The 27,195-nt window shown below is 39.1% G+C and overlaps 1 protein-coding gene across 4 annotated transcripts in view; it reads right to left on the minus strand.

Annotated features, from left to right (window-relative positions):
* LAMA3 (laminin subunit alpha 3) overlaps window positions 1–26,942 on the minus strand; it is a 100,627-nt gene extending 73,685 nt beyond the window's left edge. For all 4 annotated transcript variants that reach the window (XM_040074879.1, XM_040074868.1, XM_040074856.1 and 1 more), the window contains exons 1-12: window positions 26,829–26,942; window positions 16,298–16,415; window positions 15,568–15,686; window positions 13,851–14,021; window positions 12,692–12,789; window positions 11,060–11,175; window positions 7,995–8,113; window positions 4,170–4,260; window positions 3,053–3,184; window positions 1,566–1,625; window positions 476–517; window positions 207–344 (exon numbers count right to left, since the gene is read on the minus strand). In XM_040074879.1, the coding sequence (XP_039930813.1) occupies window positions 207–344; window positions 476–517; window positions 1,566–1,625; window positions 3,053–3,184; window positions 4,170–4,260; window positions 7,995–8,113; window positions 11,060–11,175; window positions 12,692–12,789; window positions 13,851–14,021; window positions 15,568–15,686; window positions 16,298–16,415; window positions 26,829–26,876 (1,252 nt within the window). In that variant the 5' untranslated portion in view covers window positions 26,877–26,942. The remainder of the gene's footprint in view (window positions 1–206; window positions 345–475; window positions 518–1,565; window positions 1,626–3,052; window positions 3,185–4,169; window positions 4,261–7,994; window positions 8,114–11,059; window positions 11,176–12,691; window positions 12,790–13,850; window positions 14,022–15,567; window positions 15,687–16,297; window positions 16,416–26,828) is intronic.
* Window positions 26,943–27,195: the final 253 nt, after the last annotated feature.

Consider the following 27,195-nt stretch of genomic DNA (forward strand, 5'->3'; position numbering starts at 1 on the left):
CATCAAACAGCAGACAGCAACCAAGGAAACAGGGGCATTTTTAGGTCAAAATCTCCCCTCACCACATTATTCTTCTTTGACTTGTGTGAGTTTTGGGAAAGCCTGTTATGAATACATCTCCATGGCAAAATAAATTCATCCTTCAATACAAAATTTGGGGATTTCATGTTTTGGATATGCTTGCCAAAAGGGAGTGTTTGGCTTACCGTGGCAGAAGGGGTACTGAAAATAGCCAGCTGCACAGGCATCACAGGAAAAACCCCCAAATCCAGTTCGACATCTGCACTGCCCGGTACTTCCATCGCAGTCACTGCCCAGCACTCCTGCACCGTGGCACTGGCACGCTGAAGAGCACATTTGCAAAGAAAACATTTGTAGTATTATGAACTTAAAGTTCTTATTTCCCTTGGAAGCCAAAGGTTGGCATTTATCCTGGAGCACAGGCTCCAAGTGGCAAAGAAACGACGTCACTTACGTAGACACTGGGGGCCAAAATACCCTGGTTTGCAGCCTCCTTCTGGTTATAACAGGAAAGGAAAAGAAAAAAAATCAAATTTAGTGCATATAGTCCCAGAATTCCTTGTCATTTTGCAGAGAAAAATTGATCAGTACTTCATAAATATTACCCTTGAACAAAGATACCCTATTTGTATGAGCCTATGCAAAATCTCATTCAAAAAGCCACAATCCGTAATTGTGCTTAGTCAGACAGCACAAATTTACAACTTCTACTGAAACTTCCACTTAGAGGCAGCTGCCTTTCTTAGGCCTTCAAATTCAGATGCTGCTCATTGAAAGTGTAAAGAGCTCAGAATCTGTTTTCTTCTGTTATATTTATTCACTTTCCTTTGGAGTTTTTTTCTTCTTCCTTTTAAAAGTTTGTGAGAGAAGGGGATATGCAACAGAGCATACCCAGAGACCTACCAGGGCGATTATTCTGGATGCTATACGAAGGTGAAGTGCGTTCTAAGTAGGCAAGTGATGAGGTGTTAGCTGTGATGCTGTCTCTATTGCACAGTATGATAATATAGGCTAAAAAATATAAGCCCACCAAGGGAATCATTGTATGGGTTTCAGGCAGCTTTGCAGTGGGCTAAACAAGAAATACAGTTTTCTTAAAAATCAAAGTCCTTCACAGCCAAGGGCAACATACAATTTGCCAGGTGAGAGAAGACAGTCCACAGGCAGAGGCCAGTTAGCCTCAAAAAAGAGATTTACAGCACAAAACAGTGGCTGTCATGTTGGAAAGTTGTACATGTCAGAAAGTCTTGATGGATTTGTTCTTAAGTGCACCAAACAAGATGGTCAGCCCCCCCTGCAGATGTTTGCCAGAGGCTGGCCGAAGTTATTTTGATCCATAACTCTTTCTGGAGTAGCCCACTAAACTGTTTGGTATAAATATGACAATATGATGAACTTCTGGGAAGAACAAAGGTTCTCTTGAAAGATAAACACCAACAGAGGCAAAATTACTACCTAAAAATCAACTTACTGATTCTATGACTCTATAAAAGAGCAGGCATGGGGAAAAACAGTGAAATGGGGAAATACCACCAAGAACTTGCCTATTATGTCACCAGCCACAGCATCTCTTGGAATTGAAGAAGTAGTATATACAGGAGTATCTTTAAAACAAAAGAAGAAACAAGGAGCATTTGAAAAAAACCCAAACATTAATTTCATTAAAAATCATGACAAACAATGAAGTCATCTACCATCAATACAGAGAGCATGATATTCCTATGACTCTAGTAACCAACTTCAGCTTAGTTTTCTTCAGTTTTCTTAGGAGAGAGGTAAGAGACAGGGCACTTTTGATTCCCAATCAGATACAAAGTTCCCTTCTCAGAAAAGCAGTATGAAAGGTCAGACACCATTTGGAAATGCCACCAGGTTGCTTTCCTGCTCCTTATCCTTTTGTGCAGAAAGCTTTCTTACACTAGACAGCACTGTGAGAGTTATCTAAGGATCTTTGTATTTATTTCACATTTCCTGCTTCAAGCTGAAGGTCCATCTTCTTCTATGTGGCATTACCACCTGCTACATGAACTGCCATAATTTATGACATGTACATCTTAGGAGCTTTTATTTGAGAGTCCTCCAGAGTGGTGGATCATCTTTCCCATTCTTAAACATTCTTGCATTGAGATGGGATCCAAAGTCAATGAGCTACAAACATCAGTGGGACTTAGATCAATGTCTACCTGAGCTGCACTAATTTTAAAATGTCAGACTTCAATCAAGATCTATGATGTGATAATCTAGAATGCAGTGTACAGATAACATTCTACCACAGCCATTTAATTCAAACAACATTCAATTTTCATAGGTTCCCCACCCCCACACACACACACTTTGTTTTGCATTGTTTTCCCTCTTCTTGGGTTTCATTGCGGTACCTCTCTTCTGGAGAGGTACCTCAGATCTTGTCCAAGATTGACACTTGTTTTTTATCAGCTGTCAGAAACACACATCTTTTTCCTGAAGGCACAAAACATCCCACTGATGCAATTCTGCAATCTTTTCATGGAGTCAGAAACTTTTATGCAGCAATCCCGATGCTACATTTTCCACTCAGTGATTTTATACGTAATACTTTATGGGAAAAGTATTGTTTATCAGAGATGCAAGTTTCAAGTCCTAGGAGGTGTCAAGGAGAACACATACCCATTTTCTCCCCTCTCTGTCATTACAGTGATATTCTCTGTGCAGGTGGTCTTTATCCCTGAAAATCCTGACACATGCTTAAACAATTTGTTCAGGGCTTTAGGACTGGAGTTCACAACTCACTGAGGATGGGCTGTAAACTTGATGTCTCAAATGATTTCAGAGCTGTGAGAATGCAGCACAATCTCTGTTTTTCAAGTCACTATAATTTTGTTAAATAAACCCACCTGTCTCAGTATTGTAACAACTGATTTATCAGAACGCATAAACATGTGAAGCTGAAATGCCAGATGTTTTTTAAGCAAGTTGAGAGCAATGAAGGCCATTAATTCTTTGATGCACATTTGAAACACAGAAAAAGAGGCAATTTTACTTGTATACTTACAGACACAAAATGGATAACCATAGAATCCATCAGCACAGCGTTCACAGTGGTCCCCCTGGAAATTCTGCTTACAGAAGCAGCGGCCAGACCCTTCCTCACAGCCATCTGCATGCTCCAAGTTACAACTGCAGGCTAAGCAAAAGTACCAGCAATTAGGCACTCCTTGGAAAACAATCCATTTGCCTTTTACAGCAGTGCACAATGGCACTGTAACAACAAACATGCAGATGTGAATGACTCCTTATTTAACGAATTAACACTTTCCATGTACTTACACCAATACATCCCTTAAAAGCAAAACCCATGTTAGTTTCTTAGAGAGTTTAGGAGTTTTTAATTCCAAAAGCTGCACGTTGTTCCTCCACAGCTCTGCAGCAATTTTTCTGTGGCAACCACTCATCTCTCTCCATGGTCTAGGCTAAGCACCACACTATTCACTTTCATTTACACACTACACGCAACACTACGACCACAGCTCTCCTGACTTCCCACTCCTTCCAATCCCCAAACACAACATAACTGTAGTTACCTCCTACCTGTCACAAGGCTCCTTCAGCCTGTTTATAATCCAACACTTTCCTCTTACCTATACTCAGCTCTTTTTCAAATGTTCTATTCATAATTATCCTATTGCATCACTTATTAGTCGATGGGCCCAGATTGTGTAAGATCAGAGTAGTGATCCTTGTGACCTCTTGAGTTATAGAATAAAATTTTCAAGACACCAAGGGTCAAAGGATAGTTCACATGTACATCAGAGAGCTAAGAGAAACAAGATCATGAGAATAGGGGATGAGAATGGCTTCCTAGGGGTCCTGAGATCCTCCTTACTGTGGGGTGTGTAGCAGCATCCCAGGTTTCCATGATCCTATCTCCTCCGTACCCTTTTATGGCCTATTATCTATCTTTCTGCTGTTCTGAATATGCTCCTATGACACATAAGTTGAGAAGAATATAATTTAAAAGGTTTAAAGCAACACAGAAATTCATTTGTAGCTGTTCTCCAACATCTTTTGCCCACTCTTTCATTTCTTCCTCCCGAAAAGATGCGTCCTATGTCTTGATTTTAGCCCAAACCCCTCAAGCCACCTGGAGAAGATACTATAGAAGGACTCACGTATGCAACCATCAGGAGCTCTCACTGGAACACCGTAAGGACGATAGTAACCTTTTGCACACTTCTCACAGTTAATCCCAGCTGTGTTATGCTGTGCAAAATAAAACAAAAGGATAATACAAGATAAAGAGAGGAACTTGGAAGAATTAAGAAACAATAACATCCTTTACACTGTTTCTGTATACAACTAAGTAGGGAAAAAAATGTAATATGGCTGCAATAAAGAATCAATCATCATGTGGTGTTCTTTAACCACCTGTTCTCTACAGGGTTCTGAACCGTGGTATTCTCACATAAAGCAGCTGAATTCTTTCTTTAATGCCACTATAAACCCCTCCTCCCATTAAAAATAAAAAATCTTTGGAAAAATACCTCCTTATATCATAAAATATCTCTTTTTAGGCTACTTTCTTACCACCATGCATATATTACTGAAGAGACTGCAGTATGAATTTTTTTCTTATACTATATGTTAATTTTCTGAATACCTTGTATCTAAGATCAGCAATATGAAAAGAAACCAAAAACTGAACAGTCCAGCCAGCAAAAAATATATTTTCCACTAGAAAGGTGTATGTCTCTATAAATATGTGGTTTATGCACACCAAAAGACAAAAAAAAATCCTATGTAATTTGAACCACAGCAGTGATGGCAAGTACAAGTTGAGTAAATCATGGTCATGAGGCACCCTGACGAGCTCAGAGATACGAGAGCCAGGGAGCCAGAGCAGGAAGCTCTGCCCTGGAGCAACCAAAACATTTCCCCCTGTTTAGTTCCTCCTTAGGGAGTGTTGCAATTCAGGGCTGAGCAGGGACACAGCATTTCCTGGATGGGCTGGTGAGCAGTTCATGAGCAGGGCACTCAGGACTCTGCATGTTCTTCAGTGGCTACTGGAGCTCACTCCAGAAGCTCATCAGTGGCCTCAGCCCAAAGAGAGCTACGGGAAGATGCCAGAAGGACAATGCAGCAGGGTGAAAGTAATCCAGAAGTCATTTTGAATGTATGAAAGAAATGTATGAAGCAAAGACAAATAGCAGAATTACAATTCTGGGCTTCTGAAAAACAGATTTGTTCTTGCTCAGAGAGCTGCTTGACAAGATCCCTGGGAAAGGGGACCAAGAGAGACAGTTGATTCTCATGGACAGCCTCCTTAGAGCTAGAACCATTTTTTCCAACAAGCCAGCATGACATAAGGCCAGCAAAAATAAACATGAGTTCCTGACAGATCTCAAACTCAAAAAGAAAGTGCACGGAAAGTAGAAGCACGGAGAGGCTACTTGATGGCAATACAAAGACACTGCCCAAATATGCAATAGTGGGAAAGCCAAAGCTTAGCAGAGTTAAAACGAGCAAGGAAGATGAAGTGCAAAAAGAAAGATTCCACGAGTAGAGGAGCAGCAAAAGGAAAGCTAATGAGGGTAGGGGCCCATTGCTGAGTGGGGAAGGAGGTTCAATGAACAAATTTAGAGCACACAAAGGACTGGAAGGTAATGGGGCATATCCAGCATAGTTTACCCAGGGCAAAATATTCCCAAATCAACCTCATGGACTTCTGTGATATGACGATAGGTGCTGTGGGCAGACCCACGCAGAAGCACATGACATCCAAGAAGAGGCTGAGATGGTTTGGTTTCTTCAGCATTAAGAAGAGAGGAGTGAATTGCAGAGAGAATACAGAGGGCATGGACCCAGACTCCTATCAGAGGTGCACAGCAAATGGATGAGAGGCAACAGGCATAGATTGGAACATGGAAAATTTCAATTAGATATTAGGGACAATATTTGTCACGCAGGCAGTCAAACACTGAAACAAGTTGCCGTGAGTGGTTGTGACATCTTTGGAGGTGTTCAAAGCTTGGAGGAACAAGTTCCTGAGCAACCTGATCTAATTAGACCTACTCTTGAGTAGGACTGCATGATTTCCAGAGCTCCTTTGTCATCATACTCTAAAGAAACTCTATCTTTGCATGCAACTCTTCAGTCATATCACTTCTTCATTCGGGCATCCATTCCTAAAACTTTTCTTTCCCCTGACACAAACAGAAAAAGTAAACTGAAATTCATGCACTTTATCAATGAAACCAAAGCCAAAAATACAAAAAAACCCAAATCAAACCAAACAAAAAATTAAAAGAGCTATAATTGGATTTATGGTACACTCATTTAATCCAACTCAACTTCCACAAAATTAATTACAAATAATTCATATCAGTCATATAACTAGGATTTATCGATTTAGACTAATTTTGATACTTTCTATCTTTGAAGCAGTATTCAAAGAAATGTTCTTTCATGAACAAAGAGCTGAAAGAAAGGACCAACGTGGTAAATCTTAGTAGACTGCATGAATAAAGTTCTGCACAGAATCGTCAATCAGAAGACAAAGAACCTTTCTTCTACTCATGTTAGTAAAAATAACGCTGCTCTCTTCTGACTGCGTTTTGGACAATTTCTGATTATATTGTGGCAAGAATATGGAAATATGGACATACGCTATACTGGATATTTGCCTTTTTTGTTGCTTAAATACAGCTGTATTTTAAAATGTACAACATGGTAATACATAAATCATGACACATAGGTTTCACAGAAACATAGAAGTGATGATAATTTTCCTGTAATGTAAAATTCTGGTCAGCCGCTTGTCATACATCACATGACTTGACAACAAAAGGAATACAGACTTCCATGTAAGTCTGGATTTATTTAACCATGAGATCACTGAACCAATAAATGACTCAGGTTGTAAGGGATCTCAGGAGGTCAAGTAGTTCAGTCCCACTACAAGCAGAGATAAGGCCAAGATTAGATTTTTATCAGCCTTATTTGATCTTTCCTCATAGTCATTGCCAGACTAGAACAAAATGAGAATGGAAGAAATTCTTGTTCTTTCCAAGAATGTGCTATCCATTTATGACAGACACGGGGTAAAGTTTCTGATCCCGTATTTACAACTTCTGATGCAATCCAGTGGAGCCTCTAAGACAGTTATGGAGCTCATCCCCTCAGTTTTCAGGGGAAACTGAGAGAATGACTTTGGTTGGAGTGGTGGAGAAAGGCGCCTCATGGCTGCATTCCTCTACCTAAGGAATATTTCTTCTACACAAAAGACAGAACCAACTCTTCCCATGTAAGCACAGCACAAGCCCAAATGCCAATTATAACAAGCTGCAACTGGGGGAATTCCTACCAAACAGGAGTGTGATTAAGTGCTGTTAAAGATTACCCAGAGTGTGTGTAAAGTGCATCCTCAGAAATCTGCAGAATTCGACTGGGTGTTTCTCAGTGCAACTGGATATAATTTTGCATCTAGCCTTGGTTTGAGTGGAGCACTAGTTCAAAAGGATTTCAGAGGGCTCGTCTATGATTCTGGGCTTTCCCAGTATCACTAACTTTCCATCTCGGTATAGTCTAGATCCTCCTTTATTTCTGCTGATGAGAGAGAGCCCTCTGTGTTTTGCTGCAGTAAGGAACAAGCTGGCCTGAGCTGGCATTTTATTTGGTTAATTTTACTTCCTTCTGTTAAGCAGGGAAATGGCAGAGTTTGTAACAACAGGAAGGGGAATTTTTATAGCTGATGAAATTGTTTAGTTTGATTGTGTAGTTTTATTCTGATCACAGAGGACTGAGCATAAATACAATTTTTATGTGTCTTTTACACATTACAAAGCAGTGTTGAACAAGGTAAATTATTTTCACGCACCTTTTTCCACACTTTGAGTACAACTAGTAACACCATCACAGAAATGGGCCTATCTGGACTGGTCAGACTCAAAACTACTGGTGTGAACATTTTTTAAAACTGATAAAAATTATCTTTTTACCTGGCAGTTAATGCAGACTCCTCCACCTTCGTAATGCCCATGGATGTTTAAGCTTTCTCGACGCTGGTCAACGTCAGCATCATAGTAGCAATCAGTGGCATGTCCATGGCAATTGCAGGCTGAAAAAGTTAATATTCCAAGTCAGCTTTCTTTATATTGCTGGAATTCAGCAATCTCCAGCATTTACCTCCACCAGAGGTGTAAAACAAGATTAGATTTTTTTTTTAATGTGTACATACACTCAGGCATGCTGGAGTATACTCAGATGCACATATTTACAAACAACTGGATTTTCATACCAGAAACATAGTACAGTAATGTGGATATGAAGAAAACGTGCAGCTAGTCTTACCAGAGAAGGCAACAGTTGTACCATCTCCAAACTATATAGTTATGCATAAATGCAGAGCTAGGAAGCTCCAGAAGAATGGCTACAGCAGTTTTTTTTTTAATTATCAAAAACATGCTAAAATGTTTATTTATTCACGTCTCAAAAATATTTGGACTGATGCTATATGCACTAAACCTTTATTTTAAATTATCAATTATAGATAAGATATACACAAATAAAAAGACCTACACCAAAGAACTCTCACAATCAGCTCTAAGTACAGATATACCAGCAAACTTGGCTATAATATAATTCTGAATAGAAACGAACCATAACAACAAACAAATAGAATAAACCAAAGGGCCATAAATTCATCCAATATCCTCTTTTTTGTTTTTCTGATCTGATCTTCCTTCTTCACTGGAGAGGAAAATGAGAATTTTCTTGAAACAATGCAGGTAGCAGAAACAGGCATTCCCAAGCATCTGGGTGCTAACTGATCTTTTAATTACAGGAAATTACCTTCCCAGGAAATTCCTGAAGTTATGACTTGATAAAGCTATTAGTTCATGTTTAGGGAAACCCTCTTTTCATCTGGACCAAGGGACACAATATTCTGGAAGGCAACAGGTTACAGAAGCTCTGCCCCTTCTTCAGGACGAGGGAAGCATAATTCTTCTAAACTCTATCCCAAGTTCCTGGCATAACTGCGAGCACAGCTCAGGGACAACTGATTTTCTGTGTCTTGCTACAAAATCATAGAGAGAAGAGAAGAGAAAACTGGATCATTCTCTGCATTCCCTCTACATCTTTTTACCTGAAGAGCTGTGGCTAAGGAAGCCTTTTCCTAGAAATTGCCAACCACACAGATGAAGAGGTGCCCTGCCATCAGGCTCCCTTATGGTCTGCTGACAAGAACTGGAGAGGGTTCAAGACCGGGTTCCCTGGTCAGGATGTAATAGCCTATGAAGACCTTTAGGTTTTCTTACTCATAAAATTATTCAAGAAAATAAAACATTACACAAATGAGATGCTGGCTCAAGATATTAAGTCAGAAAAGGAAAAAAGAGAATATAAAAAAGATATATATATATATGTGTATAATTACAATGTAAATAAAACCTCCCTTGCCTCTAGGGCCAAACCATCTGTGAGCTACAGCTCAGCTATGTCTTCTAACAGCAACAGAAATTATTTACTCTGATTTCACTCATAGGGGAAAAGAAACACCTTCTACTTCATCAAGCACCTTTTCACCACTTTGGGCCATTTGCTGATCCATACGTACTGGGAAGCTCACAACAAAATGTTGGGCTGATCCCTACAAGCTTCCACCAACCTCTTTCAATCAGTTTCTCCCAAGGAACCTCAGGCTTCTGGAAAGTTGAATAAGGTTGTTTTAATTCCTTCCTACTGGCTGCCAGCTAAAGAGGCCTGCACCTGGCAAATGCTCTCAACACATCATCTCAAACCGCTAGGAGCAATCCATACAAAAAAGGATATTTTTTTCTGAAGTAGGTAGAAACAAAGTGGTTTTGGCTCAGAATCTTGTAGATGATCTTCTATATACTCATTCTTCAAAAAACATGACATTATTTATGCTCTTTGTCTGTCTCTTTTCTGGCAAAAAATGTTTTCCTTTTAAAGAGGGGGACTTAATTGAGGTTTCAAATATTGTTCAAAAACTGTGTCCCAACATGCCTACCTCCTATCAAACATTTTAATCACACACAACCTCCTTCCCCCCTCCCAAATCTTAGTACTGCAGTTTTAATTAAACAAGTCATCTCTTTACTCCTCAGAGTAATTATATAGGTACATCTCTTTGGCTTTCAAATAAGGTTCTCCTGTTAAGGGTTTGTACCCACTGGCTACGCTACTCTCAGGAAAGGCAGACGAGGAAAATAGGTTGGGCCAGACACAAAGGAAATGGCTGTGCACAGAGATTGCAATGCTCTGTACCACCCCACCTGGTTTCTACCTAGGGGAATGGAAGTACAAACCCATCACCAAAACCCATCATCACCTGGTTTCTACCCAGGGGAATGGAAAACACCCTTGTGTGACAGTACAAACCCATCACCAAAAGAGGGTCCATGCTGTCACCTTCTTTAAGAATGAAACACAGGGAAAGTGGGAGAAAGGGAAATTAATGGGCTTCTCCAGCTTGACTGCTCAGTGTGTTGGGCTAATGTACTCCAAACACCCAAACACAAGGATGAGAAGAGGTACAAGCGTGGAATCACCAGGGTTCCCCACCAGGAACACCTCTGTGTCACGGTCAGTGAGGGGCAACTCTCAGCCTGAGAAGGGAGGGCAGCTCAAGCACCTGTAAGCAGTGTTAGCCTCAAGCAACCTCTCTGCAATCTGAAAACCAAGAGACTGGGTGATGGAAAGGAACATTTTGGAGTTGTACAAGATGCTCACAGCCTCCGCTCTGCTTGGGGAGCCACAGTCTACGACTAAGGAGAGATGTTCACCCAATGTTCTAGAAAAAGTCTTCCATGTTTCTCAGGTCATGTTCTTACACAAATTATTACTTCCACTGCTTAATAAGAAAGAAGACCGTAAATAATATTTACTGCATTTTTAATTCTTTATTAAAGCATTTTCTCTATACAGAAAAAAAAAGTGTTAAAGCATGCTAGTTATGTTCCACGAACACATGTGCTACAGCTAATTCCTACCCTCTTGACAGCATCTCTTTTAACCCACCATCTTTTTGGCTACTCACGTTCACATATGTTTGTGCTCCCAGCTGTTGCAGGTTGCCACTGCTTCTGATTATATCCAGGGCAGCACTGATCACAGGTTTCTCCACAAGTGTTATGCTGACATTCACACTGAAACCTACAAAAATGAAAGCCTCCTAAAGAAGCTGGGCTTAAAATCTTTAAGTTTCTAAATAAAACATAATTGTTTTTTTCTTTTTTTTACCACAGTCCAAGACTTCCACATAATATGAAAAGGACAGGACATAAACCTCACATGAAGTCAGTCAGTAATACTAGAACGTTTCAGGACTTTCCTCAAATTCTTCAAGATTGATTACTTTAATCATGTGATTATGAGTTTATTAGAACACATTACTTACAGAAAACCTTTATAATTGGATGCAACAGACTGGATTATGAAACTATTTTATATTATATAAATACATATATTATCAACTATTTTATATTATATTTATGTCATATGTATATCAAGTTGATATACAGTAGTTTAGGATGTATCTTGTTTAAGCTTCAATCCAAGGCTGCAATTTGTTGGCCTACAGTAATCAAAGTATTTATTAACTTTAAATGCATGCCTTCATAACTTTTCCACTATGCTTTGTTTACAATAATTTTATCAGTGTTTTTAATAAACCAAGATCATAACTCGAGCTTGTAATTTTTAAGATAGTGCACACTATCCACCAATGAAATGCAGGAATGTTTTTGATTTATTTAGCTGAAGAGCCTGCTTTCTTCTAAGAAAGTAGGATATTCAGAAGGCTATTATATTTCTTATTTCTTATATTTCTTATTCTTACTTTCTCTTACAACATTCTTTTCTTATGTGTGTAGTCTAATAACACAGAAGCAATAAAACATTTGAGTATAACCATTGTATTTTCACAGATTTCTCTCCTTCCTTACTTACTTTTCCCTAGCACAGATATCTGGAATGGAGGCACCCATCTCCTCCACTTACTCTTCATTAAAACACAACTGAAAATATTGCATTGTCCTGATAAAAGTTTGTTTTAATGCCATCATGGATAAGAGCAACAGCTGGTTTAAAGCAGGTTTTAAAATATGTTTGAGATAGGCTGATTAGTCACAGTCACTTCCCTGTAGCAGGTGAGCCAAGACACCTGATTTAACTCCCTGTGAAATCAATATGGAGGTCACAAACTTGACAGGGAAAGGTAATAGTCCATTCAGTTTGTTTTTACGTTACTACAGCAATGATCTAAAACCATTAGATCTTGCAGGAGCTCAGTTACAGTGCTCAATATCTTCATGAAGTTCACTGATTCTGTTCCTGAGTTGGACTTCTAATTCCTGATATAAGAAGGTGATATCATCCTATACCAACTCTTTTTTTCCAAAAAGAACTATGTATTTCTAATAAATTATTCAATCTGCCAAACTTGTATTTCAATTAAAATGAAAAACCAAAGTAAAGACTTTCTATTATTATATGCCACATACAATCACTCTTGACACGTTTTCTTGCCAACCATTAGCAGGTTCTATTTTTTTAAAATACAAAGAGAAAAAAACCCTTTACAACTACATAATTCTATAATAAAAAAGGTCATTTGAAAGCACTCAATAGATTCTTTTTCTCAGATAAATGAAAGGCTCCATTTACTTACTGGTATTGGTTTTCATCACTCTTTGGATTACATACTTCAGCATGGCCATGGCAAACACATCGACCACCAATGCTGATGTCCTTTATACTGTAGTAATACTGTGGAACAAGCACAAGAAATACGTATAGGTCTTTCCTTGCTTGCACTATGTCAGAAATATCAGCATTAGGTTTGCTAGACTTGGAAGGTGTCTACAATAAAAATTTGTACTCTCCTTTAGGGATTTAATAAAACACTTGACATTTCACTCATCTCTCCTACACCCCACGGCCAGAAGTTCCTTGCACAACAGCTGTACTGCTGTTTACTGCTTGCCAAGTAAACTGCATACTGCATTTACATCTGCCTGTGAGCAGATGTATTAAAATTTACTTAAGGCAGTAAGGGCACTTGATGGGCGTGATGTCAAGTAACTGGAATAGCTTTATGTTTTCCAGTGCAGAAACGCTCACACACATTTGTGCGGTGCCTCACCCCAGGGCTTCCTCCAATTGTTACCAAAGCTTCATTTTAAATGAAAAGGTTAAAAATAGCAATACAATATGAAGTCTGAAATCTCTGGAAGTATATGAATATCTGTGTGGTGTTCCCTGTATTTCCTTACATTTACCCTCTGAATGGGAGTAGAATGTTGGCTTTTGAAGTCTTGGATAGCCCAAAAGGCAGTGAAAACACCTCAGCATCTCAAATGATTGGTGAAAAGACAGCAACTTTCAAGTACGGCCTTTGATTTCTGCTCCTTCAGAAACTCAGGTACTATTTTCTGAAAACCTTTTGTGAATAAATATCAGAAAGTAGTGACAAATAAAGCTGAAGAGATTTATTTCCGCAGTTCTGCATAAGGTAGTTTAGAATAATTTTGCTTTGGCTCCTTATAGCTCGCATGACGCACTCAGCTTCCTTCCATATTAGAAAGCAGGGAATGGAAATGGTCTGTTACAAAATCATTAATCATTACTGCCCCTCCATAAATCCATGCTGGCCCAGTTACCCTCTTGTCTCAAACAAACCTGGAGAAAAATATGGGGATTTCAAGGTGGGTCAATGCAAATTTCATTGCCAGGATGTTGCAGACTTTAAACATTCAGACCATTCTTTGGTCCCTAACATGCTGAGTATGATTGTTGAGTATTTACATCTCAGGGACAACAGTACTTACTCTACGAGTTACAGTGGGGTCCCGCTGAGCTTTGGATATCAAGTGTCCAAGCAGAGTGTTAGTTCTGAGAAAACGGAGGCGGATGTTTGTTGCTCTTGTGAATTCTTGAAGACCAGGGGAATAAGTGAAGTTGTTCGCTCCTGGGCGCCCATTTATCAAAGATACTACAATCTAAGAAAAGAGTTAAGTACACTCTTGTTAAAATATATCAACTGCAAGTGCCAATAGCAGCATAGAGCAGAATTAATAAAAGAATCCAAAAACTTACTCTTGGTTCTTATTTGCAGTAACAACTAGGCATTTCATACTGAAGTCAGGATATTGGGAAAAATATCCTGTGTTGTTAATATTGGAGCCTTCCGTATTCTCACTATCCATATAACACATCAGAAAAACAAAAAGAAAGAGTGCCTCTATCTGTTTTGAAAACAGGAGGTATAGCATGCAAAAAGTACATTTTAATATGAAAAAAACAATAGGAATAGATGCACGAAGTTGTTTGAACAGTTCACAGTGTCAATGGAAGTTTAGCCTGATTAAAAACATCAGATTTTGGCTCTTTCCCAAAGCACATTTATTTTTGGGTCAAGGCATAAACATTCCTGGAAAATATTATTGTTAGCAGGTCCAGTGCCTGCGAGCCTACTAATGGTCTTCTGGAATCAAGTACACAGTGTTGCTTTAGAAAATCCCCTCATATGAAAGCAGGTTTGCCTGACTTCCAAAACAAGGGATCCAATAATTTATTTTTTTTAAAAGAAACAGCTGCCAGCAGCACAGCAATCATGAATCTCTATCAAATGAACAACCTAATTTGTATGTACAGGGCTCAGTACAAAACTTTATTTATAACCATTCAGATAGCAGATTTCTATTTTCAAATGGCTCCTATACTCTGAAGCATGTAACAAGGGCATGATGATTGTTCCAACTGCAGCACAATTCCCACAGGAAAAGTCATAGAGCATGTAATAGGGAATGGCACCAGCAGTGTTCTTCTGTGGAAATTATTCTTTACAATATCTGATTAGGGAAATTTTATAGATACTTCAACAAGTAAGTTCTATTTTAATACGAAACCCTAGAACCATCTGCTCAAAACTCTGGGTAACTCTTGAGGAGCTCAGACCTGGATTCTAACAACATCAGGCATAAGAACAGAATGCCAGGAGGATCCATCAGCACATCCAGGAGTTTAACATTCATTCAAGTAATACAAGCCACAGTTCTGCCTAGCAAGAACAATGGCTAAAATCAAAGCAATGTTTCCCAAATACTTTTATTCTATTATAAACATGCAGCTTTCTTTTTTATATATTTATAATTTATTTTTTTACCAGTTACTTATTCTTGAATGGTAAGTATCTGTTTCTACAGCTTTTACTCACACAGATAATTCTGGTGCACCAAGTTTTGCCATGCACATTGGAAGTATTCAGAAAATGCAGTCAACACCTTTAAATGCACATGGCTGTATAGTGAGGTACATAAATTATGATAAATATCAACACAGGTTTCCCTGAGCAGCCCCTACCCCCATAGGGAATGGTGAAAATTAGAAGTCAGGTCACACTCCAAAAGTCTCACTGAGGTTTAGGTTATGAACTTACTGATGGAGATTCAAGCAGTCATAGCTAAAAAAATTACTTCCAACAAAGTGCTGAAACCAATGATGTTTGCTTCCAGCATCACACAGGACTTTCCTGAAAGCACCTACCTCTCCATTTTCAAGAGGCAGAATGCGAGAGTACTCAGTGGTGCACAGGACATCGCTGTCTCTCCTCACGGGAAGATTTGCTTCCTTTCCAAAGTGATTCAAGCAATCTGCTTTTGAGTCTGTTCAAGCAAGAACAAAATTAATTTTATATAAAGTAGGCCCTATTGTTCTAATTAAATTAACAGAGAAGTATCCCCTGTGCTTTCATGTAAATTCTCCCCACAACAGAGTAATAAACAGTGATTGTGTCACTCAGCACAGAGTAACAGACAATCCTCAAAACAATAATCTCTCTTCCTAAGCAATTCAGTGGTGCCTGGCAAGACATGGCACAGTATTTCTCCTGACATCACCAGAAAAGAAAAGCTATATAGAAACTCCAAGATTTTGCAGTTTTATTTCACTTTGATCTTTGCAAGAAGCTCCAGGGTCCCAAGGGATGAAGGACACTGAAGTTCTGACATACCCCAAAAAAACAAGAGAAACAAAAAACACATAAATTTCTAGGAAAGTGAAAAATACTCATTACACTTTCAAAATACCATACTCATACACTCCTACCACTAATTCATCACAAATAAGTAAGAAAAGATAAACATATTTAACATTCACTGTCTTCTCTTGCAGGTGAAATCTACAGCAAGTTCCATGCTTTGATTTTGCTGCTACCGAAGAAATGATGAAAGAAACCTGTCCTCAAAATACCAGTGACACAAGGATTGATACTTACATGCAAAATATTGCCAGGGAGTATAAGTTTTTCCAAAGTCCACCGATCTTTCCAAGACCCAGAGATCTGGACGAGGAGAATTTGCAAACTTGATAAGGATATAGGCAACATGGAAGAGCTGGTAACAGAATACACACAGATCTTGTCAGGAGCTTTTTTTTTAGCTCTATAAAAGCACAACAATAATAAAAGTAAGGCAAATATATAAATAAACACTTTTTTTTAGTGTACAGGGAGAAGGTTACTCTCTGCAGTTTCATTCCCATTAAAATAAGAGGCCAGATTCTCAGCTGGCTACTTCACCTGTCAATGTGTTCAAGAACATGCAGACATCTGCACGAGGACTGTGTTAAATGCCATCTCCTACATTTTGGAGCAGATCTGTTGTGCAGCTGACTGATTGCTTGGGTGTGTTAAGGGTACAGTACTCAACCTGGAAAAGTTGTATCACCCAACTAAGCTGCTTTTACAGCACCCGGGTACATTTGTGATGCATCCCAATCACATAATTGTGCTTGTGACTATGGAATATCAAAATCATGCAAGAGAAAACGCAAATACCCTTTACACTGGGGCTCCTTTAGTTGATAATAATCTCAGCCACCTGCTCCCTCATTTTAAGATTATTTCCAGGTGAATTTGCCACTTGACAGACTTTCCAAGCAATGGAAGCAAGCCACCCCAGAGTTTTTGGGTATCAAATAGCACAGGAGAGATTTTTGTAACTGGTAGCTAATCCAGTGTCGGAGACAGCTCAAAGAGCTCCATCAGCTCAAGGCTCCCAAGGCCAAGAGTTTCATCTGACTTCTTTATAGGTGCTCATTGTGTATCACACAGAGAGCTCCCAAATGCCAGAGAAGAAATGGATCTTACAAGACAGGAAGTTTTACTGTAAGCCTCTTGGGACAGTCATAAAAATCAGAACATCAATAAAAATTACCTTTACACAAAAAGCTAAACACAGATTGCTTCTAAAGGCCATTTAAAAATTAAACCATGACATGGATGGAGCTGTCAATAACAGTGAACCAATACTGAGGTACACTCAATACTCAAGTAAAGCTGCACTGGAATTTCCCCCTCAACAACCTCCATTGAGAATCATCTGCTGGCAGGAGATCATTACTTTGATGGGGGAAACTGCAGTCAGCAGTTTGTCAAGTGACTGCTACCAGAGCCCCCACATCAAATACACCCTAACAGTTTATCTTTGCTCATACCTCATAAACGTCATAACCCTGAAGCTAATACTTTGCAAAGTTTATTAGACTCCAAACCACAAGTGCATACAAGCTCTCAACCACGAACTGGGAGCAGCATCTTTTGGCATGCCTGGCCCATTCAGCTGTCAGCTAGGAACAATTCAATAGCTGTCACACCAGCTGGGACCACCACGAAGAGGCAGATGCAAATGGTGAATATTGCAGCGAAACAGATACCTGAAAACATTTGTCCCTAACCAGCTCTGCACATGACAATCCCATGGCTACATGCAGCCTCCATGCTCACGTATCTGTTTCAGACATCAGCTTCTGAATATCTGTATACTGTATTCACAGTAGAAAGTAAAACCTTCTCATGGAAAAATGAGAGGAACTCAGAGACTTAATGGAGCATGTTCTCATGATACACCTCACATCTCAGAAAAAAAAAAAAAGGAACTTTTTTTGTTACACATTAATTTAATGTAGCATGTACAACTACTCTCCAGAACAAGCCTACACCAAAGCACCACAGTACCTTGAAACCTATTTCAGAAACTTTTGCTTTGCTGAGTGTTGCTGACTTAGTCAGTGCAGAGAGAACCAGGAGGAAAATAACCAAACTTTTCTGTTAGTGTTGAAATTTACCCTGCTATTTAACACAGCCTGACAAGCACCAGCTTCACCTCCAGAGGTACTAAATTAGGTACCTCAGCAAACAGACATTATCTCCATAGGAAAAATTGCTTACTAAACAACAATATTGAGCACAGCAAGTGGCAGTCGTTTTGTTGACAGAGCCATGGCAAACCCCAAACCTATGCCCTACAACTGCACAGGTGGAGTCAAATGCCCTCAAATTGCTGATGGAAAGTCTGGTTTTAGCCATTGTCAGAAACAGGTGAATACTTTGGGGACAGAGGCAAGATTTGCTTTTACTGCGTTTCTGATACTTTTTGTCTGAGTAACTTCTGCTACCTCACTGTCAAGTTTCAGAGTAGAGACATTTGCCACGCAGACATTACATGTCATCTGCCATGGTCACTCAGTGCAAAGATTAGTATCCTTCTAGGAAAGCATAATAGCTCTGAAACTCCCCCCCTCCCAGAAAAAAAAGTACTTCATGTACTTTTGCTCAGCTGAATCTCTCAAGGGGCATTTACCTGTTCAAAACAGGTTTGCACTGGCAGGCAACAATAATATATTTCCTTCCCCTATGAGTTAAGATCCTTGGAAGTCCTATCTTGACATGCATGTTTAGCAAATGCTGGTAACACTCCGTGTGTTGACTGATACAGCTTTAATCAAGACAAGCAGTTTAGAAAGCTCAAGAGGAAATAAAGGAAGCATAGAGACAATGTCCTGCCTTTTCCAGGGCTCCACTGCTTGTAGTGAGTCACATTGTGGAGTGATTACAACAATGACCTTATACCTACTCTTAAAAATGTGTATTTATCAAGAAGTCTGCAAGTCTGCCAATGCCTAAAGAACTGCCACCCAGCACCACTCCTTGCATATTTCCATGCAAATAAAAAATGGAAGGGGGAAAAAAAAATGGCAACTTCACGGTACTATTGTATATGAAAACCTTCTATTCACATGACGCTCTCCTTACATCTCTCAAGTTTGAAATACTGCTCAGGTTTGTACAGCCATACTCAGAAAGGGAAAAGGAACAGGTCTGATAAAGATTAAATTAGAGTTAGTTAATGACAAGATATCACCAAAACATAGTCACCAAGCCTGCCATCTGTCCTGCTTCACATGAGTGCCTGTGATTTGCTTTTGGCCTGGATCAAGAATGTAGAACGGCACTTGAACAACTTCCACTAAGATTGAATACTGACCAAGTTGGTGAATGGTCACTCTCCAGATCGCATGAGACAGCAACAGAAGAAAAACAATCCTTGGCTTAGTAAATAAATCCCATCTGAAGATAAAAGAATAACCTTGCTGACATAAGACAAAGAAAAGCAACCATTAAAGCCAATTTTAATCACATATTCTAAGCTGGCATTTCACTACTTTAAATCTTAATCTGACCTAAGACCTACCCTGAAAAAAAGGCAGACTAAACTCAAAGCAATGTTTTCCTTCAGCCATTTAATTCTGAGGAAAAAAAAAAAAAAAAGGTGCCTTAATATGTGAAAAAATGTTTATTTTGTTGCTTTTAAGCCAAATTTGTTTCATTAAAAAAGCATCTCTCAAAAGGATTGCTAAAACTGTAAGTAAGCATTTTGGTATAATTATATAATAGTAAAAAAAATTTCACAAGAAATCCCACAGATATGACTTAATCAAAATTCTGACCATTTCCTTGTATGAGTAAAGAACTGTATTTAAAGGTGGAAACAGCATTCTGTTTTCAGTAATGGAAACAATGCACGCTGGAAATGCATGCTTGAAAGAGGATGTATTATTGTAAGAGTCGAACGCCATGTCCTGGTGTAATCCAGCACCACAGCTGGATTGATTGATTATCAACAGCTGGAATTTAATCAATTCCACATTGATGTGATCTTTTTCCTGTTCACTTAGATTTAAAATTTTCTAGCAGCCAATGGCCTTAAAGATTCACAAAAATCCAGAAAAAGTTTTTAAAAATCATCCAGAAGAATGAACAAAATGCCCTCCCTCATCTGAGAATGAAAATTAAAATTCAGTGTTATGCACTAACAATATTACATTATAAAGAGAGAGATTTCTATAAAAGCTCTTCCAGGTGAACTTAAGATGATATTAAAAGGTCATTTAAATTGATTGAGAGCTACACTGTACCGTTATTGTTAATGATACAATATTCATCATCTCTAACACCATGCACACTACTTATTTTAAACCAACAGAAAGAAAACTTCCTGTTGCCCATTGCATTCTCATGAGAATGCTAAAATTCTCAGTAATATTAGTTTAAGATATTTTCCTTATTTTCTCCTTAAAAGTTTAAGCAACTCTTTCCATAGAGAAATTTCCAAGATTTTTTTGATGCTAGAAAGCATGAAGAATGGATAAAAGTTAGCATGCATATATAAAGGTATAGCAGATTTTCCTTCATTCCTGACACCATAAAATCAAACCAGAACACTAGAACTCTGAAATTACTTGTTAGATGAGTGCCAGATATAAACTAGCACAAAAGAAAAAAACACACTATGTTCCAAACAATCATGATGTTGTGTCTGCTGCTTCCGTAGCAAAAGATTGTTCTTCCTTTTTGGCTCATGAAGTTTAAAAAGTTTTGGAATGTGGTAGTAGCAAGAAGCCAACTAAATCCAGGTAGACCATCTATCTGAGGCATTCTGTAGATACCACAGCAATCTTTCCCTCACGTAATTTGAATCTGTTTCCAGCAGGGTGAAATTTCCTCAGACTGTTATTGGTAGATGCAGCTGCACCACCAAAAAAACCTTCCCTCGGTATGGTATGGTTGTTGGTTTAGGTTTCTTTGATTATCTTGAATAATGTGGTTGTTGTTGCAAATCGCTCAGAAGATACAGAAATCTGATATGATTCAGTACACAAATTAAACTTTTCAAAGGGAGGTTGGTGCAGCAGAGGGATTCAAGGAGTGTGAACTGTGCTTAGCACCTGCTCCAGAACACATCTTAGTGCCACTGACTGCATAGGGTTGACGTGAGCATGCCCACTGGTTTCTTGGCGTAATGAAGCCTTAAGGTCTTGAACACTGTTTCCCCTCAGAGACTGAGCCACAAAAGCATCTATCTGCTCAAATGAAATAAAAATCCTGCATACTCTGGCTAAAATTAAAGGCACTGATTTCTTGATGCTGCAAAGAGAGAAGCAGCCCTTTTATTCAAACATCCCAGTAGGACCTGAGGCACTCTGTCAGATCAAGGAACTGTATAAAGCACTCCTGACAGTCAGTATTTGACTATTCCCAACAATGTATTTTGTAACATAAACGGTAATACAAAAAATGCCAACTAGGGAGAGCTGAGCCGGCATTTCTGGAGTTGCCAGCTAGTCTTCTGGGTATGTGGAAAAACAGCTGTAGCAGACGTGCAGAGAAAATCATGAGTGGGTAGCATCAGACCTCCTGAGTGTGTTCCATTCACACAGCAATGATTACACTGCATAAACAGTGACACTGTCTGCAGAGACTCCCACTGCACAGCATGCTGAAGTCAATCCTTGTGTTCTAGCTTCCCAGTCCAGGGTGCAGGAATAAACCAGGAATAAGCACTGTATTTTCAGTGTTGCTCAGTTATCCCTGTCCATGGTATATTCACATTATGCTTTCCTTTAAGGCAGCCACTGATGCTGAAAAACATATTTAGTTAGGTGAGTGCCTGCGAATAGCCCTCATAGACATGTCTGGAGATCTTTTTTTGTCCCACCTGATGGCAGGACCAGAAGGGAGAAGCTCTCCCTACATAGCAGAGGCAGTACTTTGGAAGGAAGAACTGCATCCAGAAATGAAAGGGCAGTCCATTCTCCACATTTAACCAGTCTTTGGTCTTTTTGCCAAGGCTGCAGGCAGCTACATCAATGAGTCTTGGTCATTTTCCTGAATTCTCTCATGCAGCCACTTTTCCATTAGGTCTGGACAAAGACCGACTCAATTCTTATAATTATTTCTTACATATGGCCTATTTCTTCACAGAACACTGAAGCTATTGATATGGGAAAGGGTTTGTACCATTCAGCCCTCAGTTGTCCAGAAGAAAAATGTCTCCTTATGAGGGCTGCAGTCCAAAGTAGAAGGAACACAATAGGACTGTCAGCACTGGGAAGAAACCCAGGGAAATGCAAAGGATTAGAGGCAACCGGCAGAGGTTCTGCTTTTACTACACTGGGTTGAAACTGAGGTATTTAGAACAACGTATCACAAAATTAAAGTAACATGTAGGAATGAGCATGGAAAGGAAGATGGGGGAAGCAGAAGTACAGACGTGAAGGGAGGGAAGTGAGATCAATGAGTGGGAACCAAGACCTTCCTAAAGAGGGGCTAAGGAAGAGCCAGAGGAAGACAGAATCAGAAAAGTAAAGGAGAACAAGACTTGCGAGGTTCTCTCCTGTATATTGATGAATAACATCAAATTAGTATTAGAGATGCACTTTAAAACCAATGACATGCAATTACTAATGCAAACACAAGAAAGAAATGCTGAGCCATGAAAAAGTCTTTAATTAAAATTTTAAAAAATACAATACATTGACTACAACTTAAAGGAAAACATATGAGCAAGAAATAATGTATTTTAAGGTATTTCCCTTATTAAGCCTGGTAGCTCAACTCTGAATGAGTTGCTTGTAGTGTGACCTAAGAATAAATGAAACATGTATCACCTGACACAACTTTTGGAAGCTTCTATCACACAGGTGCTACTTCATCAGCTGAAGTTGTTGTGTTACTCTAGAGTTTACAACTAGATGCACTTTCCTGTGAAATGAGCCAAAAATCACAACTTCAAAGGATACTGCTCTGTGGCATGATCCCAAATCAGCTTCCTAAACAAACAAAAATACTCAGAACCAGAGGAACACAAAGGAACACTTCTCTGCCGTTAGCATCAACATTTTTGTCATATTGCACCTTCCCCAGACTTAAGAGCCCCTTTTCTCCCCCGTGTGAATCGAAACAGCAGAGCAGGGCTTGGTGCTGCTGTGGATTCAGAGCTGCAAAGGGGTTCCAGAGGAAGGGCTTTGTCTCACTGCAGGTACAGCTCTGTGGCACTGCAGAAGCCCCATGCAGTGGTTCTCTTGTCCTAATCTGTAGGATTTCCCAGCGTTTAATTATAGAGGTTATGCAACTTCATGCTAGAGCTGGGTCTGTTTTCAGGGTCAGTGATAATACAAAGTCTTCAAAAGCCAAGCACAATGAGTGCAATGACTATTTTTGGAAGCCCAGTTCAATGCAGTTTCTGATAAATCTCCCACCACCTTGAGAGTTTCTCCCTAAAGAAGAAGTGAGCATGGGACACTTTATATTTTACAGAATGACACTTAAATTAAACTGTAACTTCAGAAACATCTTAAGTTATCATGTCTATCTTTTGTAACTTAAGAACAATTGGTTTTAGTTCTCAACAATTAGCCAAAGCTGATTAATATTTCAAACAAATGTTGTTTGTAAATCAAAGGATTGCTACCAAATATAAAAATTAGACCTCTACCATAAAAAAAGCAACTCAGAAGATTTGCCAAACTGTGAGGCTATTTACAAAATGCTTATATGCTTTAACTGGTAGAAAATATAAAAGCATGAAGTCCTCCACAGGCCACACCACTTAAATTAATGGTTGAGTGGCCCTCCCTCCCTAACAATAGAACTAATTTGGACATTACATTCCACTGTGTACCTTTGATTTACAACAGTGATTAATAATATCACTACATAAAAACTACTCAACATATTAGTGAACAAAAATTCACTGAGTCTGAGCCTTTCAGCACTATATTATTGCCAAAAAGCACAGCAAAAAAAAAATATATATACATAATTAAAGCAGCAATAAAATATATGGGCTACACTCCCTTGAACTACTTTTTGTAGTTGGACATTTCTTTTTCATCATATGCCATCATACTACCCTGAACTTTCATTTTTTCTGAAGAGAGAGTTCAGAAAAATACCTGGGGGAGTGTTACAGTAACATTTGCTGAGCACTAAGCAAGCCAAAGATGAGGACACACCTGCTGAAATTAGGCAATGCAAAGAGTCAGGGGAAGGGCAATGAAATTCAGTCAAACATTCTGGATTCAGAAGTTTAAAATATGTTGAAAACTACATTGGGAAAAACATAACCAATTAGAGGAATAACCGAGATTTCATTTGATCCAAATATTTCAAACAAGTCAGGAAAAGCCACAGTGTAAGCAGGTATGTTAACAGAATGGAGAGACTGCCTCGGGGATAAACATTATAATGGTTACTTGGAAGGGCTGTGATTGATTAGAAATGTAACTATAGCACAGAATGTCAGAAAGGGAAGTAAAGCAGGGGTTTTGCTTTAAGGTTTTTGCTTTTTCTCATATAATGAAATACTGCAATATGAGCATTCTTCTTGCAAACAGTTTTAACAGCCTGAAGGAATTTGACTTTCAAAATCACCCAAGCCCTTGTGAAACAGAATCAGCACCAGGTGGGTGTTCTGTTCCAACTCCACTGTAGTGAGCACTAAAACTTCCATCGTGGTGCAACTATTCAATTAAATATTGTCGTGAGATCATGGTAAGAGGCTCCGCTGGGACTCTGCTCTCAGTGATAAAGATATAATGGCAGGAATGCAGAAAATGAAAAGCTTTTGACTTCGCACTGTGTCCTGCTTCCTCTAATTGTGGATACTTGATGACCAGCTTACACTCAGTCATTGCTTCCCTGCACGCATTTGTACCTTACTCTTTGTCACGTTCTGCACACCCAAAAACTTTTCCATTTTTTGTTTGCAGAAAAAAGTGCCTTGTATTAAAAAGAAACAAAACAACAAAACAAAACAAGGACAAATAATTAGTGACAAAAACTACATCCCTGTTATCTTTTCAATACTACGATATGTGGTTCTGGATTTAAATACACATCTAATGTTAAGAAGATTTATTTTTTCCTTAAAACCCACAACATTCATCTCAGCTAAGCTGAGGGGGAATTGCACTCTGGAAAATTGTCTCTGTCAACTACTAAGAAAGTCTGCATCATTAAGACACACCAAGCTCTTAATATTTAGGACCACAAGGTAATGTGAATTGGGGTCTCAGTGCTTACCTGTTCACTTGAGTAGACTCACTCTGTTACATACTTAATGTTCTCCATTATTAATACTGTGTGCTATGGTATGAATTTGGGAGTGAAAATACTAAGTATGTGTTAAAAGTGAATCTCAAGTTCAAACCAATCCTGAGGTTAAGGTTTAACTGGATGAAAGCAGATATGAGATAATGTCTGTGAAGTGGGAAAAAAAATCATATTAATCTTACCAAACCCTCATCCATCCACCAGCTAAAATGATTCATTCCTGATCACAGGACATGGAGTAATAATTTTCACCTTTGTCTTGGATTACCTTCATTTCCAAGAAAGAGGATTCAGAGTCACCTTTCCAAGCAGTACCAGAGTAACGAGAAACATGCCACCTTGCTCTAAGAAATCCTTTTACCACTACAGGTATCTTAAAACATAGCTGATGGTGTCCATGAAAAGAGGACACTTAGTTCATATCCCTCCTCTCAAGGAAAGAAGTTTCTAAGAAGTTTACTCAGCACATAAAAAATACTGTGTCTGTCGGTAGGTCCTCCAAAGAAGGCAAAAATTGCACAGCAGGAAAAGAAGTTTAGCATGGCCTTTCTGTACTGCAGCTCTACTGGACACAGAAACACTGAATAAAGATATCCTGAAAATGAGAACCATTCCAGACATGGGAGGAACAAGAGCATTAGAACACCACATTAAGACAAGATGTAAAATAATTTGCATCTGAATCCCCAGCAAAATGGCAGCTAAGCCTCACAGAGAAATACTTTCTTAGTTATCCCCCACCTTGCTAATTGAAGGTCTACTCAAAAACTCCTGTCCTGTATAATCAGTCAATAAATGATTACTGCAGTCCAAAATATATATGCATGTGTATACATATGTTTTGCAAGCCCACACATCTGATGTGGTGTGAACTTGTACAGTGTAACTAACTTCACTGGATCAGCAGTGAATTATGGCAGCTGAGAATCCATCCCTGTGACTTAGAAAACAGATACAGAGGCTTTTCCTCTTAGCTTGCCTATCACTTGCAGGGGAAATATGGGTGTTCTTGTTACTGTCTCATTACTGACTCGTATTACACTGGTTTTACTGTCTCGTCCCTTTTAGACCACCTTATCAGTATTTTTCTGTCTATCTTGAAGATCTTGCTGGATGACAGAGAAACCAGAAGGGCCCTGAGGCAAAAAGCAGACTCCAAACATTATTCTCAAAATGTGTGCATGCACAGAGATCATGAAGCCTCTCTCTCTCTCTGAGCTCATGGAAAAGGGGAATATTAAACAGAAGGCAGAGCTTGAGTTTCAACTAAGAGGTCCCCCCACGTCACTTCAAATTAATGAGTTACAGTGTCTGTGCAAGAAAGTACACCATCACTACATCTGTGTGATCCCAGTGGCAAGAACCCTCATCATCAAAATTCCTAAAGGAAAATAATCACTTTAAACAGTATACAGTCAACTTGGTAAAAAAGTACAGAACATAGACCAGACAAAAAAGCTGTGATGTCAGGAAGTAAAAATCATCAACCCAAAAGTCTCTCCCAACTGCAAAGCATGGGCACAAACACAAGAAATGATCCCCACCTCAGCCCATACACAGCTCAGGCACTTACCTGCCCCAGATCTAAGGTGACATTGACTTCGTTGTACTTCAAGCCCATGGAGAGAGGGGGGCTCTGCCACCAGCGCTCAGTGCCATCAATGGCATTGGTTATCGGGTGAGCTTTGCTGGGATCAGCAGCATTGCAGTAATCACAAAACTGGCCCTGAAATACAAGCAATCAAAAACACGTCTCAGACAACATCTTAAGCATTGATGACCCATGTGGTTGTTAATGGAGATTCTGAACTAGAGTGTTGACTAAAAATGTGGGTAAATTTTGTTCCTTTGCATACCGTAAGTGTTAATGTATAAATTATTCCCCTGGTAATTAAATTACACATTGAAACACACTAATTTTTATGTTACAAACTAAAACT

Source organism: Hirundo rustica, chromosome 1, assembly GCF_015227805.2.
Source record: "Hirundo rustica isolate bHirRus1 chromosome 1, bHirRus1.pri.v3, whole genome shotgun sequence".
Classification (NCBI taxonomy): domain Eukaryota; kingdom Metazoa; phylum Chordata; class Aves; order Passeriformes; family Hirundinidae; genus Hirundo; species Hirundo rustica.